At 36.3% G+C, this 17,835-nt stretch overlaps 1 protein-coding gene across 1 annotated transcript; it reads right to left on the minus strand.

The window, feature by feature from the left end:
- Positions 1-295: 295 nt before the first annotated feature.
- On the minus strand, positions 296-445 carry LOC123001102 (60S ribosomal protein L39-like). The gene has a single exon (XM_044384418.2). The coding sequence runs from the start codon at positions 443-445 to the stop codon at positions 296-298; it is 150 nt and encodes a 49-aa protein (XP_044240353.1).
- Positions 446-17,835: the final 17,390 nt, after the last annotated feature.

Below are 17,835 nucleotides of genomic sequence, written 5' to 3' on the forward strand. Positions count from 1 at the left end.
TTATTTATTTATTTATTTATTTATTTTTGATAACAGAAGATTTATCTCAGTATTTTCTTTTCTTTTCCTTTTTCTTTTCTTTTTTCTTTTCTTTCTTTTCTTTTTCTTCTTTTCTTTTCTTTTTTTTCAAACAAAAGGTCTCACATATTTGGTGCAGAAGCACAGTTACAGAGAAAAATCATTTCCCAATAAAACATGTCCATTGTTCAGATAGTAGTGATATTTACAGAGTGATAAAATAAGAGCATGTGACCTTCATACAGCATAATATGTGTGCCATCTCATGTGTGATCTCTTATAGATACAGCTGGGTTCTTCTCCAGTGTCTCCTCTTGTACCTGATTTTATTACCAATTTTTATCCAAATCCACTGGGGAGTGGGTTGATTCTGCTTTTGTTTCTTGGGCAGGAATTGCTTGATCCTGAAAGTCTTGTGAGAAGACATCATGATGGTGGAGAAAGAGAATTATCTCAGTATTTTCTAACTGATATAGAAAAAATCACATGTCATTCTTTTAGCTCAGTATATTTGTAACATTGATTATTTCAGGGATCAGTAACTACTCTACTCACCTTTGAACATCCCATAATTTTTGTTTCCTACCATGAAGTGAAGAGAAAAGCCAAATTGCTGGATAAACCTGGCATGGGAAGAAAAAAAAAAAAAAAAAGCATCCATGGGCAAGAGATGTTAAAAATCTGAGAAAATATCTGATGTTCACTGGCAAAAAATACTATCCTTCATCCTCAACATTTTGAACTTATTTTTTACTATTTCTTGATCTTTCAATCACTTGCAATAAAAAAGTAATTATAATTTTTATGTTATATATGAATACAGTTATTTAATATTTTTATTATTACTTACATAGATATATATATATTCCAAAACATATAAGCTTGCTCAAAAAAAAGAAATATATTAAGGACAGCAAACTTCAACTTTAGCTATAAATTTTTTAATAGGATTTGATTGAAAATAATGGATTAGATTAGTCCAGTATATGGAAATGTGGGGTATATGGGTGGGTGGGTGTGCGCTCTTTGGAGGATGGACTGAGTGAAGAGATGGGCATTGGTATATACAGAAATTAAACATTTAAAAATGTGGGCTGGTATTTTAAGAAACTTTTGCTTTTGTATCTTTCACACATGGAGTAGAGGATGGAGGGCAGAGATGCAGTGTCTACATGCTCAACATTACTGCCCTTTTTCTAACCTCCTCATTATGTCCTGCTCTCTCCCCCTCTTCATTCCCCCACCTGTCTCACTCCTCTTGTTTTTTGTCATGTCGACCGCTTCTCACCTTCATCTATTGATGTCTAATTAGTAACAAAATTAGAAATTAGAGGAAGGTTTTCCTTATGGTTGAAGATAGTTATTTTCCTGGAAAAGATATTCTTTGTTGTAGCATGTCCCATACAAAGGAGAAAAATACATAAGATCTCTGTCAATCACTTTTAAACATCCCTGTGAACCTCATAAGTCTCTCTGTCCTTTTTTCCCTAGCATTTCTTGAGACCAGTTGCTTGGTTTTAGCCTATGATCATTTACTTCATGAGATTGTATTCCCACATTCTAGATACACGTTATCAGGATTCCTTCAGATTTGTGCTAAGCAGTTTGCATTTATTACTTCATTAATTCTTCACCAAAACCCTGTAGTGAATTAGAATAATAATTACATTACTCCAGATCATGAATTTACAGGAGTCACTCTTGAATAAGAATAAGTGGGAATGCTAAATATCAAATACCAAAGGCATACAGTTTACGGATCATATCCTGGTGGAAGAGCTGTGCCTATACAAGATAACTTACCTTAAATTGTGCCAGTTATTTTTTAATTGTTGTTAATACATTGTTCCTATATGAGTTTAGATTGAACAACTTATCAGACACAAGGTGGGTGGAATTCTAAGTCACTAACAGTTAATCATTGCAAACTTTGATCTTGAAAGTATGCTTTAAAGTGATGGGAGCAAATATTTTGAGATAAAAATGGAAACATAGGCAATAACAGTAATTATAAAACTTACTATTGTACAAGGTTTACAATATCACTTACAAAGCATATGTATTACAGTATCTCCTCTGAATCTCAGGATCTTTGAAGTAGGGGTTACTATAACCTCTCTTCCACGGATGAAGAAAATGATGCTCAGATCAGACACATGACTTAAACCCACTCAGGAAGTACCAAGTAGCTGAGTTGGATCTTGAGTAAAATTTTTCTGACTCCAAATATTATATGATTGTTTTATTGTATGTATATAAGTTTTAGAAGGGTTTTGAACTGGTTCTAGTCTTTGAGCTCCTAATAACATATGTTTAGGTTCTATAAAATATATATACTTTATTTTAAAAAGTTGAGACTATATTCCTTTTTATTAGGTGAATACAATAAATAACATCATTTTTAAATATACCATCCCACACTTCAAGAATTTCTGAAACAAACTGAAGGCTTCAGAGGGGAGGGGGTGGGGGAATGGGATAGACTGGTGATGGGTAGTAAGGAGGGCACGTATTGCATGGTGCACTGGGTGTTATATGCGACTAATGAATCATCGAACTTTACATAAAAAACCAGGGATGTACTGTATGGTGACTAACACAATATAATAAAAAAATATGATTATAAAAAAAAGAAAGAATTTCTGAAACTTTATAAGGGCTCTAGTGCAGCTGTTAAGAAGCAACATCTATACCTATGCTTTGTCCCCTGAAATGGAATGTTTCCTTTGTGTAAATGTGAAGCTATTCTCACCAAACGAAAATCAAAATCAGAATGGCTAGGTATTTTTAGATATTCATTGAGATATTTCACACTAAATATTGATTCAGAATTACCTGATCCATTGAAATATGTTAAGATAATTTCTTGTGCTAGTTCACTACATTCTACTTAGGTAGACAAGGTCTATCTTGGCTACTAGTATTAAACACAAAAAGAATTTGAATTTTTGCAGACAACAGACTTACGAGAAGTAGGAAGATCTACAGCAGAGCTCAATTGCCGGACAACAGTGAATTCTGAATAATGCATTTCAGTCTGTGTTATTAAAAATGCAGGATGTGTCAGTCACACAAAACCCAGTTTTCATAGAGGGATCTTTTCCCATTCTCCACTGTGACTTACAACAGGCAAAGAAATTTTTCACAAATTAAAGCTAAAATCCATTATATGCCCTTCCTCCTCTTTCCAACTTCCTGGCAAAGATTTAAATTAGGTACTTAGTTGTAGTATATTACTCAAGGGTGACTAAAATATCTTTCTATGTGCTGAAGTGCATGTGTGTGGGTGTGTGTATCTCTGTGTGTTCAATGTGTGGGTTGACTATGAAGGTGAGTTAATGTTAGTAAGTGAGCACATAAGGGAAACAACTCATTCATTTGTGTAAACAAGCTTTGTCCTCTCTCTTTATTTAGCCTTAGCAAATAGATTAGAAATAAAAGCATCATCTGTATTTAAGAGACTAAAATTTAGGAAAACATAAAGTGAATAATGGAAATTCTAGATTATAACATTTCTCTCTCTCTTACAAATACATGCAAGGAAATCAGAACTAAGTTGTGGAAACAGTCATTGATTTAAATATATTTAATTTATAACTTGCTGCTGGAGCATTCATTTCACTAAGAATTATTCCTACACTTTGGCGTTTTCCTGTTGCTTAATTCCTAAGTCCAGAAATTCTCCCCTGGCTTATCATATTCCAGGGCTGCCTTCTGTACTTCACACGTCTGAGCCCATGTTCTGCAATCCCCTGGCTTGCAGCAGACCTGGGCTGGCCCTTCTCGTTCAACAGTTATTGGCTTTTTCTCTGCTTTCTCTGGCTAGGTATGTTTCTCCACTTTGCTTCCCTACTCTGACCAAGCAACTATCCTATTTTCACGATAATAACAAATTAATTACATTTATTTTCCCCTGATTGTTTCTTTGGCCACAACAAAGTGAGAAAAATAGAATGAAGAGAATCAAAGATTTTCTGAAAAAGAAAGTTCAAAACAACCATGTGTATGCTGGATAGAGATGTGGATTACCGTAGCCTTCTTCTCTGCTGTACGTGCATGAAATAGTACCAACAATAATGATGACAATCTTTACTGAGTTTTTTCCCAAACAAATTTATGATGTGGGACCACTGCCATGACCCTCATTATATAGGGAAGAAAAGTGAGGCTCAGAAAGTTTAAGCAACTTGCCCAATATTGCACAGCTACTATTGGTGGAGCTTGGAACAGAAACCAGGCATTCTTGTTTCAGAGTTTGTATTCTCAACTCCTCGACTACATGGTCTCTTGAATAGTGACAGCCTTTACGCTACCCTCATCCAGTGTAATAGCATCTATTACTAGCTGATGGTGGTACAGGTACTTTGAGTTTGTTTCCAACACAAGTGAAACATCTCTGTTTATAACTTGAATTTTTATTCATTCCTTCATGTGGCCTGTGGTACCCATGGAAGAGATGTAGGTATACAATTTCAGATTAAAGGCCCTAGCTACCCAGAAAAAAAAAATAAAAATCTAGAATTGGGCCTTATCAGTAGTATATTTGAGATAACTGAATATACTCCTAGAAAAAAACTATCTGAATTAATTTGAAGTTATAAAATACAAATTATTATTTAGACCAATCCTTCTCAACTTGTCTCTTCAGGAAAAGTCTAAAGAGACAGTCCCTATCTCATCACTGTCATCTTATGTGGAGTGAAATGAATTTCTTCTATGTACAACTGTCACACAACTATCACACAGCTCTGCCAAACAGAAGTCGTCACATGAGTCTGCCATCAGCACAACCAGACTATGTCCTGCTCAATGAACTTAGTTCATTTACTACATGCTTGCATTGACTCTGCAATGTCAAATGTGAAGGTCTTTAAACATTCCATTTCTGTGCTGTACTTACCAGAAACCAATAACAAACAGTTTATGGACCATCATCATGCTACCGACCACGCTTTGAGTGGCACTGATTTGGAGAGCAAAGTATATGGTTGGTATTCATCCTTTCTGATGGCTGAGTAATATTCCATTGTATACCCACCATTTGCATCAACAGGGATAGAACTGGAGGGGATTACGCTAAGTGAAATAAGTCAAGCAGAGAAAGACAATTATCATATGGTTTCACTTATATGTGAAACAGAAGGAATAGCATGGAGGACATTAGGAGAAGGAAGGGAAAAATGAAGGAGGGGAAATTAGAGGAGGAGCTGAACCATGAAAGACTATGGACTCCAGGAAACAAACTGAGGGTTTCAGAGGGAAGGAGAGTGGGGGGATGGGTTAGCTCGGTGTTAGAGAGGGCACTATTGCAATAAGCACTGGGTGTTATATGCAAACAATGAATAATGGAACACTACATCACAAAATAATGGAGTACTGTATGGTGACTAACATAACATAATAAAAAATCAATAAAAAATAAAAGGTATATCAACATTATAAAAAAAAGTTAGAGAGAGAGCACGCACACACGAAGGATAAGCCCCAGCAAAGTCTGGTGAACTCCTACATTGAAAATATTTTTTATTTATTTTTTTATTTTATTTTTTTTCATAATAATATTTTATTATATTATGTTATTCACTATACAGTACATCCCTGGTTTTTGATGTAAAGTTTGATGATTCATTAGTTGCATATAACACCCAGTGCACCATGCAATACATGCCCTCCTTACTACCCATCACCAGCCTATCCCATTCCCCCACCCTCCTCCCCTCTGTAGCCCTCAGTTTGTTTCTCAGAGTCCATAGTCTCTCATGCTTCACTCCCCCTTCTGATTACCCCCCCTTTCTTTATCCATTTCTTCTCCTACCGATCTTCCTAGTTCTTATGTTCCATAGATGAGAGAAACCGTATGATAATTCCAACACTGAAAATAAAATAAGGCCCAACTACAATGTGGTCCATTAACATACTTTTAAAAAATCTTTGCAAATGAAAGACCAAACAACGAAATTACTAATATTTCCCAATGTTAATGATTTATGGGTAAAATTGTAGTAAACGCAGCGTAGTAGTATGAAGAAATAGTATTTTAATAGATGTCACATGTATTTTAGAGCCAAAGTTATCTTTGCTTAAAACAATACCTCGTTAGGGGCGCCTGGGTGGTTCAGTCGGTTGAGTGACTGATTCTTGATTTCAGCTCAGGTCATGATCTCAGGGTTGTGAGATTGAGCCCTGCATCAGGCTCTGCACTGGGCATAGAGCCTGCCAAGGATTCTTTCTCTCCCTCTCCCTGTGCTCCTCACCAACACCACCCCCCGCCCCCACCTTGCACATGCTCTTTCTCTCTCTCTCTCTCTCAAGTAAAATAAAATAAAAAATAATACCTTGTTAGGATTCTTTGTGCAAAGAAGGTAAGACCAGAAGAAATGTTTACAAAATGATCTCCCACAAAAATACGAATGAATGGCTCTGCCTATGAAATGAACAGAAATTGGTAATGAGTGAGCAAAGAAAGGAGAGCCTTGCACTTCTGGTTATATAGTAGACCAGATGTCCTGAAAACTCCCTGTCTACAAAACATTAAATGCAAAACAAAATTGGCTGAAATATGTATTTTTAATTTTCTTAAATTCATGTCTGAGCTGGCAAGAAAGAAGGGAATTTCCACAGAAGACAAAAATGAAATGAGTCTGACTCCAGACATAAAATCAAGTGCTAAAGCTGGTGACTACCCTAACAGAGTTTGCCAATTCTTATAATTTAGAGTCTTGGGTTTTAAAAGCACACGTGAAAAAAAGGACACATGACTTTGATCTGTGTACAGTGAGGAATTGGGCCAACGATGCCCATAAAAAGCCAAAGTGTTAAAAGCAAAAGGAGAGATGAGAAAATTTATCTGCACACAAAGGTGGACACATGGGAACCTGACGGGCTCAGCCTCACATTTGAGTGCAGAAAAATAAGATATCTTCTGAGAACTAGGTGTGGGTTTCAAACTCTTACAAACCATGTGACCTGGAAAAGCCCACTTAAGATTTAATTTAAAATGGTCATGGATTGATGGCCCCTCAACACCCACCATAAGAATATCATCCTGGGAAGGGCACATTACAAACCCAGTTGTCATAGAATCCTCGAATACATCATGAATGCCATGAGTTACAACAGAAACAAAACACCAGATGAAGCTAAAATTGAGGAGAGGGGAGAGTGAAAGGGGACTAAATAAATTATGTGGCTAGAGTGCAAGGAAAATTTGCCAGTGATCTATACTCAGAGAATTTTTAAGAACAAAGATGTCTGCTATTTAATATTAAAGAGTCTGAGTTTTTTATGATTAAATCCCCTCTGCAAAGTCTCAATAAATTCTATGTATACAAATACCTAGATTGAGGGATTTTTGGAGAGAAAACCTAGGAAAAGAGGCCTAGATCCCAAAATGGTTCTCTGTTAAGTGGAGGCGGGAACAGCGTTGGAAAGCCAGTTTAAGTGAAAGAACTCGGTGGAAGTCAATATTCAGTTAGTGATACTAAACCATGGGGTCTGGGTCTCTCTAAACCTCACCAAACTTGGTTGTCTCTTTTCAGTGTTCATTTGCTTGAGATAAGTCCACATTTTCTATTACTCACTTATTAGAATATTGATTTTAAATTATAGGGTCCATCAGGAAAAAAGTCAAGAGGGAAAGCCTAAGCACCATGGGAAGTCTGATCCTTAGATGCCCTCATCTCCAGGATAGGAAACCATGTTTCTACAACATGATGTAAGACTGCTTAGAGTTTATATTAATATACTAAGATTTGAGTGTTTTAAATCTGTGTAAAATGCATATATTATAACTTTGTATTTTTACAATTATGACATTATATTCTACAATTTACCTCAATAGATTCTAAACTCTCTATTTCATTTGATGGGTGCTGGGATGGTGAGACCAAATCCTGATCTTAAAAAAGGTACTTGTTTTTTTTTTTTTTTTAATTTAGTTGCATAAAGACAAAGATAAAAACAAAAACAAAACTAAGGAAAAAAACAACAAAGACTCTGGTTGGTTATCAGGGTTAATTTACAACAGTGTTTTCTTATTCCCATGTCTCCTGCCCTAATTACTGGGGAATAATTTCTTGGATGGATGATGTGTTTTGTGGCATGGGGAAAGGAATATATTCACTGGCCACTGTTTGATGTGTCTTTCTTGTCCTGATTAATTTCAGTTTCTCTCTTGCCTGGTATAATGAAAGTTCTCCTGTTTTTTTCAGAAAAAAACTCATAATTCTTCCTCCCAGAGGCTCCAGACAAGTCCCTATAACATACTCTGTCAAATTGCTCTAATAATCTCTTCACACCCTCTGTGTACCTATCCAGATTTTATCTGTTGTGTTCTCTACCCTACCGCCTTTGGAAATCTTTGTGTTTTGCAAAGAATATCCACTCTCATAAACATCCTTCCACTTCTCAGCAATCAGCTACTTGAAGATCTAGTACAAAGGTTTTGTTTTGTCTGCCCCCCCTTCTTAATCCCTTTTATTTCTTGACATTATCCCTAATGTCTACTTATCCTGGAGCTCTCTGCTTATTAGAGCAATGACATTTATTTTGTCAGATTGAAGATACAGATAACATAAGACAAAGAGATCAACTCTAGAAAACAGTCTGAAATCTTGGAAGGAGAAAAACCCTTTGTGGCCTATTAGGAAGTAGCTGGGTTAATATTTAATAGATAAGATTAGAGTCAAAATGGCTGTGAAGTCACTGAGAAAGCATCTGGTGCTTTCGATCCTATAAACCTAAAGTCAGGGGAAGAGTAAGATGACAGAAATCTGCAATAAGTTGAGGGGAAAGACAAAAGCAGAGAGAGTGGTGATATTCTTCTGGTTTGAAACTCTGGAAAGAAATGCCTTGCAGGTTGCCAATTGCTAAAAAATTGAGTGGAGAGAGTAGAATAAAAATAGTAGCAGAATATATTAGATAAAGACATGTCTGAAACTTACTTCACACATATCACCCTGCAGAATTCCTCATCAAAGTCATTAGGCATTAAGGAAGATCTAGAATTTTCAAAAAGATCCTATGAAGGATTCAAAAGTGCTAAGAGCACTGGTGAAAGAGACAAAGTGGGTGTGATTACAAGACAAGGAAGGTACAGTGTGCTCCTTGCAGGTGGAGACCCTGTGAGGGAAGGAGGTCATAAACAGCATCCCACCAAACATTCTTGAGGGAGGAGGAAGCCAGCTATATACCAGGGAGGCCAGGAAGGATTTCACTGTGAGGATGTAGCAGGAAGAAGTGGGGCAGAGATATCTGCCCCCATATCCTCAGGGAAATCTTCTATCATCCCATGTTCAGATGACAGCTGGGGAGCCATGAAGAAAACAGGGTGGAAGAGGGGAAAACTTTAATGGTCTGAGATGACTTAAAAGAAATTATTTTCTGAACTGGACAGTGACTAAGCTTTAATCTTGAATTTCTAAATATTGAACTATAGTGGGGGATTTCATGAGCTAACTCAATTTGGTTAAATAAAATTCATTCACATTTTTGTACCTCCATGTCATTTGTATTTAACCTAACATCATTTGTTTCCATACACAGAGAATTTTACCTGTATTTGTGTATGTGAAATTAAAGAAGAAACGATGCAATTTTGATTAAATTTATGATAGCTAAAGAAAAAATCTACTATGTCCTAAAATTTTAAAATAATTGTGCAACTTTTAACTTCATATTTCCCATGTGAATATGACCCAAATAGAGTACATTGACAGCTTTTACATAAAAAGTGTCAGTGTGTTCTTTAAACAATGATTATCTGACCAAATAAGACAGTGCCATAAGAGCACTAAACTGTGATGCATTGCTTTTTTTTTTCGAGAGGAGAATGGCATTAGAGAATTCCAGCATGTTCTCTTACTATTAAATTAATGCCAGAAGCACTACAAAGTCTGACCTGAACAAGAGAGACACATAACCTGTGCAAGAAATCTTTGCTCAGAAAGGGCAGTGCAGAACATGAGGAATAAGACAAATTGTCTTTTTGCCATGGAATATTAGCCTTTGTGAGCCCTATAACATCTGCTTATGTTCTTTCCAAACAAGACAATTCTTGAAAATTACATCTGCCCATCATTGTCTTTGAGATTCCCTAGCCTTTGCTTTTTTGCAGTTGAGAATTAGAAATTCTTCTTTACTATATGTGGCAGAGGTTCTAGCTTATTATCATATCACACGCATGCGTGCACACACACACACACACAGTACCAGCTGGCTAAACTAACGCATAATAATATGGAGCAGGAAAAGAAGATCTGACTTCAGTCTCTGAATCTGTCTTCGCTTTGCTTTGTGATCTTAAAAAATTTCTATCACCATAGCTCACCGTCGCTCAGTGTGGTCTTTCCTTCTGGCAGAACACACTGTTAGGCTGCCCTGCTTAGTACACTGATCGCCACTGGCCACATGTGGTGATTGACCACTTAAAATGTGGAACACCAGGCTGATGAAGTTAAATGTTAATTTTAATTAATTTAAATCTGCATTAGAGTAGTAAAAGGTAATATGTTTATTATAATATGTTATGCAAACAATATAAACTACAGTGATAACTTGTGCAAATGCAAACCATTGTATTAGATATGCTTTATTGTATAGCAAGTTATTCTAAAATTTAGTGGATTAATATGATAGATACTTATTATTTCACAGTTTCTGTGGCCCGTGGAACGGGCATGTGTCTTGGCTGGGTGCCCCTGACTCTGGCTCACCCACAGGGCTACATCAAGGTGTTGCTTAGGATAGTAGCCATTTTGATTCTTGACTAAAGGAGAAGCTACTTCTAAGCTCACTCATGTAAATATTGTCAGGTTTCAAGTTCTCACTGACTATTAGCCTGACAACAAATTCTCGCCACAGAGGCCCTTCCATCTATGGAGAGCTTGACTCTTGCAGAACAAGGGCTTTGAGAGAAAGAGATACAGAAAGACAGAGAAACATAGACACTTCATGTACATAGCATCAAAAATACCAAATAGAAAAAATTGTGATGGTCTGCCTGGCTGGCTCAATCAGTAGAACATATGATTCTTGATCTCAGGGTTATGAGTTCAAGCCCCATGCTGGGTTTAGAGCTTACTTAAAAGAAAAAAAAAAAGCAGATGCACATGCTTAAAAAAAAAAAAGAAAAAGTTGTGACAAAGAGTGTCAAAAACTTGTACATTGCTGAGAGAAATTAAGGAAGGCATAAATAAACAGAGAGACGTATCATGTTTACGGGTTAGAGGATTCAATATTTTTAAGATATGAACTCTCCCTAAACTAATCTATAGATTGAATGCAATACCAATCAAAATCTCAGTGAGTTTTTCTGTACATAATAACCAACTACTTCTAAAATACAAATGGACATGCATTGGATCATGAAATGCGTAACTTTGAAAAAAATTAACAATGTCGGAAGACTTTATTATACAGCCGTGGTAATCAAGATAATACCTTATTGGTATACAGGTAGACAAATAGCTCAATAAAAGAAAATATTGATTCTAGAACTAGACCTACACTTATATGGACAAATATGAAAGAGATGGCCCATCTGAGAAGATATAAATATGGTACCAAGACACATCCCAGAAGACAGCATCCCAGGCTGAAGGAGAAGTTGTGAAAGATGTCCAGTGAATTATCATTTCAAAGGTTGTTCTTCTTGGTTCAGGTAGCATGCAAATTCTGATTCAGGTGGCAGGAAATAGAAGCTGAAGATCGTTCCTGATGTCCTGACATGCTAAGACAGGATAAATTTAATAGACCATCTGATAGGTATCTCTTGGGAGCTGCTGAATATGACAGTCTTATCTGCTGGGAATAAGTATTGACCAGATATATGAATGAATGATTATCTGCTTTAAAAATGTCCACCAATCCCTGCATCTATGCTGAGAGGTTGCACCTTGCAGTGAAATTGACCTTACTGCCTAGTATACAACACAGGGTGCCTGAATTTCCTCATTATGTTATACCTCAGGAGGGTGTGAGCATAAAACGGCCTGCTCACCCCCCCAAAAATTGACTCCTTTTCTTTTTTATTCAACATGACAAGCTTTTCAGTTATTAAATATCTTGCTGGTCTTTAGTTGTCCAGGTGACACATAGAACAAAACAATAGAATGATTTTAAAGATAACAGGAGATTAATCCTTCCTATGTCTTCCGTAAAATTTACAAATAATAATAATTGAAAGCTAAGTGCTCGTTCATGAAATTGGAATAAAAGAAAGTGTTAAATACTTGTTGGTACTATTTTCAACATTAGGTCACATTGGATCAGCTGAATGTCTTTCTCTCTCTCTTTTTTAAGTGTATTAGCAGTATACAGTGGATTTAATTTAATAAATCATAATGAAAGTTTGGTTCAAGAATAATATTAGTTTTCTATACAATTCAAGGTAAAATGATTAGAATTCTACCAATTAAATACAGGTTTATTCTCACATTTATTTTTTAAAAACTCTTACATTTCAGGATTGTTACATATAGTACAAAGTATAAAAAATGAAAAGAAATAGAGTAAAATTAATATTCTAGATTTTATGTAAAATCTTGAATTTGGTACTCTGTTAACTGAAGTCATCTGGTAATGAAATGTGAGCAGTCCCCCCAGAGCAAGTCTGCAACCTCTATGGCTTACCCTTGACCTCCATTATTTGAAAAAATAAACTTAGCCCCATGTCCTGAAGTTGAAAAAAAAAAAAAAAGACATTGATGCATGAATGTGTGGTGAAATTTAGAAAGTATGTAATGACTCTTGGAAATATACTCTTTCCATTAAAAGAAATAAGAGCGAGAAAGCCAAAAATCCCTCTTTTTGCTTCCATGAGTTGTTAATGCATAGCAGAGTCGTAGCAATGTTCCCTATGACAATACCTTAGCTGGTTTCTATTTTTAAAGTCCTACTATGCCTCTGACACTGGCTGGCTGCCTCATCTGTAAGAATATTCTTATAACCTCTTCTCTACTTCCTGGATATCCATGTAGGCAAGGTTTAGACAATTTGTGAAGATTAACATTTTTTTTAGTTTCAATTTTACACTATTCATCACTACTTCCAAACAAACAAAATGTCTTCAAAAGCAAATCATTTATCTAGCTACTGTGTGGCATTCAATACAGACTGCCCTGAGTAGCCCTTACTTCTAGCGCTGAATATTTTCATGTTGTTGGAGACATTCTCCCTACAGTCATATTTTATTCTCATGTAACATGCCCAGGCCCAGCTATTTAAACCCATTTCACCTAGAAGAATAGCAACCTGCCCTGTTAGAATGAAAACATTGGGATTTGTAGGCAATGACAGGATTTTAGAATAAACTGACAGTTCACTGGTCTGTAGACAGGGTTTGTTGGATTCATTAGTGTTTCTTTGTTCATTAAATTTAGCCAATATTTTAAAAACAGATGATTTAATACGAAAGTCCAATTTATAGTTTTTCCTCAAAAACCAGAAATATCACAATTATGCGTCTGAATTCCTACCTGGCTATCATTAATAGAGCTGAGGAACTCCTTCCCTCTTTATAAAAGTAAGACTCAAGTTTGTCTATCTTCTTTCATGAAGCAGCTCCATTCATTGTACTCTACCTGACTCCTATATGGCTATGCTTTTTGGAATCTCTAGAGAGAATCTCCAGAATGATGAAGAATTAGAGAGCTCATTAGTCAGGGGCTAATTCCCCTCCTGAACTCATAATCCACTGAGAAAAAGAAAAAAAAAAAAATCCGGAAACAAAAGATCAAAATATCAGCTTTAGTTTTAACAAAAGCTGATTAAAAGTTATGGCCTTAAATGTGTGCCCAAATGTGTTGGCACATGTTCCCACCACCATTAACCCCATCTTCAAGTAGACTATGGGATAGCCCACTCAAGGGTCTAAGGAGCAGACCCACATAAGATTCTTGCTTCATGTTGTTCTCAGACAGAGAGAAGAGAAAAGAATGCTAATCTCCAGGGTTTTCATTTTCTTTTTAGATTAGCTCTGTCCAAAAAAGAAACTTGGACAATTAGCAATTCATTCCTTCCCCAAAGAGTGGGAATGGTGCGAAGAGAGGCCATGTGGGGAGGGCTCTCCATATGGAAACCCGAGTCAAGGAGATGGTTCCTTTCCTAAAATTAGTATTCCCTAGTAAAACAATAAATAGGATATGACTCTTTACAAAGAGACACTATAATAGTGGGTAGTGAGTGAAATAAACTTGAAAGGGTAATGCTAGTGACTTGAGAAGGTAGTGGTAGAGACTTCTGGATGCCAGTCAAATATCCTTTTCCAGTTCTCTAACAAATTAAAATAGTTTTGATTTTGCTGGGCACACTGCCACACAACTAAAGGACCAACTTCTCTCTCAAATAGGTTTGAGTAAGTGAGTGAGTCTGGTCACTGACGTGTAAGCGGATATGTGATGTGGAACATCCAAGAAGTCTTCTTGCAAGTGCGGAAGAAGGTTCCTGATACCTATAGAACCATCATGCCAGTGCTGTAATAATCTACAGAATTATTTCATGTAAGGGAGAAATAGACACCTGCCTTATTATTTTTTATGAAGCTGAACTTAAACCAAGCTGATCGAGTTCAGTATGTATCAAATCATTCCAATGGGAGAAATCATGAATTGACAGGGTAAAGTAGTTCGGCACCATGTTCTGTATATAATACAAGTTTTAGGACCACTTAATGTGTCCATTAAAAAACAATTATCTAGCTGCATATTTAATATCAGGTAACAAAGTATATGATAGAAAGCATATTATATACTGTTATTAACTTCCTTGCCTCCAGGCTTCCTGACCTGTCCTGTCTTCTCCCATTCTGTCCTCGAAAAGGCATGGAACATTCTTACTAACAAAAATCACACTTATCACATAATCTCTTATGTCAAATATTTAATGGAAAATCTAATGTCCAGCATAAGGTCAAAACCCTTTAGTATGCCAACTTTCTTTATAAACTGAATGTATATTACCTCTTGGACCTCGTTCCCTGCCCCTCCTTACGTCACCGTATGCTCTATGTGCCAACTTGTCTCTTAACACTGTGTGTTTGTACATACTTTCCTTCTATTGGAAATACTTTCCACTTTTACACCTGTGTTGCAGAGAATGGCTATTCACTCCTCAATTCCATTTCCTCTTCCTTCTAAATATTTCTCAGCCTCCTCTTTTGCATGAGGATTGGATCATGTGACTAGTTTAAGACAAAAAATTTTGGTCAAAGTGATATACACAACTTTCAAGTCTAGGTGAAAACACACTAACCCATCTTTCTTGTTCTTCCGCACTTGCACAGCAAGAAAGGATGGATTCTAAAATGGTGAAGCCACATTATTGAGGGAAACTAGATTCTTCAGGAGAGTTGTTCTAAAGAGCCCTCACCCCACATCATAATGTAACATGAAAAAGGAACACAATTTTATTGTACTGAGACAGTTTGTTACCACAGCACAGCAGAACCTACTCTGACTAATGACCTCTGCCTAGTGTTATAAATCTAAAGTACTTAAACCAAGCATCTTTTCCTTATGGAAGCTTTTCCTGATATACCTCCAACTTCTTAGTTTATCTCCCAGCTGAATATTTCTGAAGCCTTCTGTGCATTTCTGTATCAAAGACTGTGGAAGGGATGGGAAGTAAGTGAGATGGGGTGGGAGAAGTCAAGATATAATGCAGGCTCAATGGCAGTTTTCACTGACTCCATGACCCTTCAGAATTGTCTTGAGTTGAACCAAAATGAACAGACCTTTAAACTCACGCATCAGTCATTGGATGAAGGCTATCCAAGGAAAGAATTTGACCTTGGTCAAGATGGTTTCCTACAGATGAGGCAATCCCTAAAGGAGCTGATGGATACAGCCAGTCTGCCGACAGCCTTCCCAGAAACTGAACAAGATTTCTCTTGAAGGAAGATCAAGGTTAAGCACCACAGTTTTCATGGCAGCGGTCTTCCCTCAATTCCAAAAATGTGCATTGCCCTGATACCACGTGACCTTTACACATGTTCCAGTTTTGTCCTACTTTACACCTCAGAGGAATGAAGGATTAGTGTTATATAATAAAGAAAAGTCTGTTTTGCAACATACATGTAAAAGGAAATATTTAATTCACTTGTCTATAGTTACAGCAAACAGGTAAATGAAATCAAATACACAAAGCAACAGTATAAATAATTTCCTCTAGACACGGAGAAGTTAGGCTGATTGTTAAAAAAACAAAACAAAACAAACAAAAAACCTAGTCAAGGAAAGGAACATAAGAAATAAACGTTGTCTCTTTGGCTGCTTCTGTGTTTCCACTCCTTCCTCCCACAATTTCTAACTCGGAATTTGTTAAACAATAAACACCCATGAATGGAGACTGAATAACTGAGAAAGAACTTCAAGACAAAAGAAAAAGGGAAAATTATGTGACTAAAGGGATGTAAAGAGTAGCAAAAATAAAAGGATGAAGAGAGCAATATTTTGCTAATTTCATGATAGGCCATCTCAACAACAAGGGAAGACTGAATGCTACGCTGGGTCAGATGACACTGCACTCTTGAGGATGACTGCAGAAAGTCGGTGTTGGAAGATAAGGATCAAAATAAACAAACTTTAGAGCTAGAAAATGTTATGGGAAAGAATTTGTGTTATCTCTGTTGAAGGAGTCCTAAAGAGAGACCCATTTCTCTCCGTTAGGTTTGCTGGTTTTTCAGCAAAACAGCTTTTTGTTTATTTGCTTTGTTCTAACTTATAGCTTTCCTAATGTGCATTACAGACAGATACGATTTCAAGATCCTTCCAAAAATATTTGATAACTACCAATATTTTCCAAGAAATTTCTGTAAACTAGAGAGCTAGCCGTTAAAAAAACAAAACCAAAATGATCCTATTAGAACTTGTATTCTACTGGGGACAATAAGACAATGAATAAGATATTAAGTAAAAATTAACAAGTGCTATGGAGAACAACTTCATACAGCAGAGAAGGGAAACTGGGGTGTGGAGGGTATAATTTTAAATTAGTTTGCTTCGAAAAGCTTCCCTGAGAAAGTGATATTTGAATGAAGTCCTACTGAACTTGAAGGAATGGATCATGTGGATTTCTGGGGGGAGAGGAAATGGCAAATGCAAAGAGCTCATGTTGGAACGTGAGTGGAGATTTCAAAGAACACTAAAGAAGGCAGAGTGTAGATGAAATACAGTGAGCACAGGAATGCTAATGGGACATGAGGTCAGAGAGGGAAAATGGTCAGATAGAATGAGGTCTTACAAGGATCTCGGAAAAATGTAACTAATTTGGCTTTTATAGTAAGTAAAAAGTCAGGTTTTGAAAAAATAAACCCTGAGAAATAAGAGGAGGAGATCGTTTAAACACTAAAATTCAGAGGCAAAAAAAATTATAGAAAATTAAAAATATGACCTAAATCATAAATGCAGTCAAAGTGTGGAAGATAAATTTGAGGACTTCTTGCAAGATATCAAACAAAAAGCTAAGAGATATAAAAATTGCAAAGAAAAGATAAATAAAAAATCATTCTAGGAAGTCTGACATCTAATAAATAGTACACAAAGAGATGTGAGAGAAAACAAAGAAAAAGCATAAGAGTTGAAGGACACTAATCTTCAAATGAACTGACCCACAGATTACCTAGAGTAGGGAATATAAAAGATCCATAAAGACTATGTAGCAAAGGAAAAAATGAAAACTAATTAGGTCTTATACAAAACCTCAGTACCAGAGTCACATTAGCTCTCTTACCAGTAAATCTTGGAGCTAGAAGACAATGGAATGTGCGTATTAGTCAAGATAGGCTGATTTCTGTAACAAGCAACTCTCCTGCCAGTGGCT

Source organism: Ursus arctos, unplaced genomic scaffold (assembly GCF_023065955.2).
Source record: "Ursus arctos isolate Adak ecotype North America unplaced genomic scaffold, UrsArc2.0 scaffold_11, whole genome shotgun sequence".
Classification (NCBI taxonomy): Eukaryota; Metazoa; Chordata; class Mammalia; order Carnivora; family Ursidae; genus Ursus; species Ursus arctos.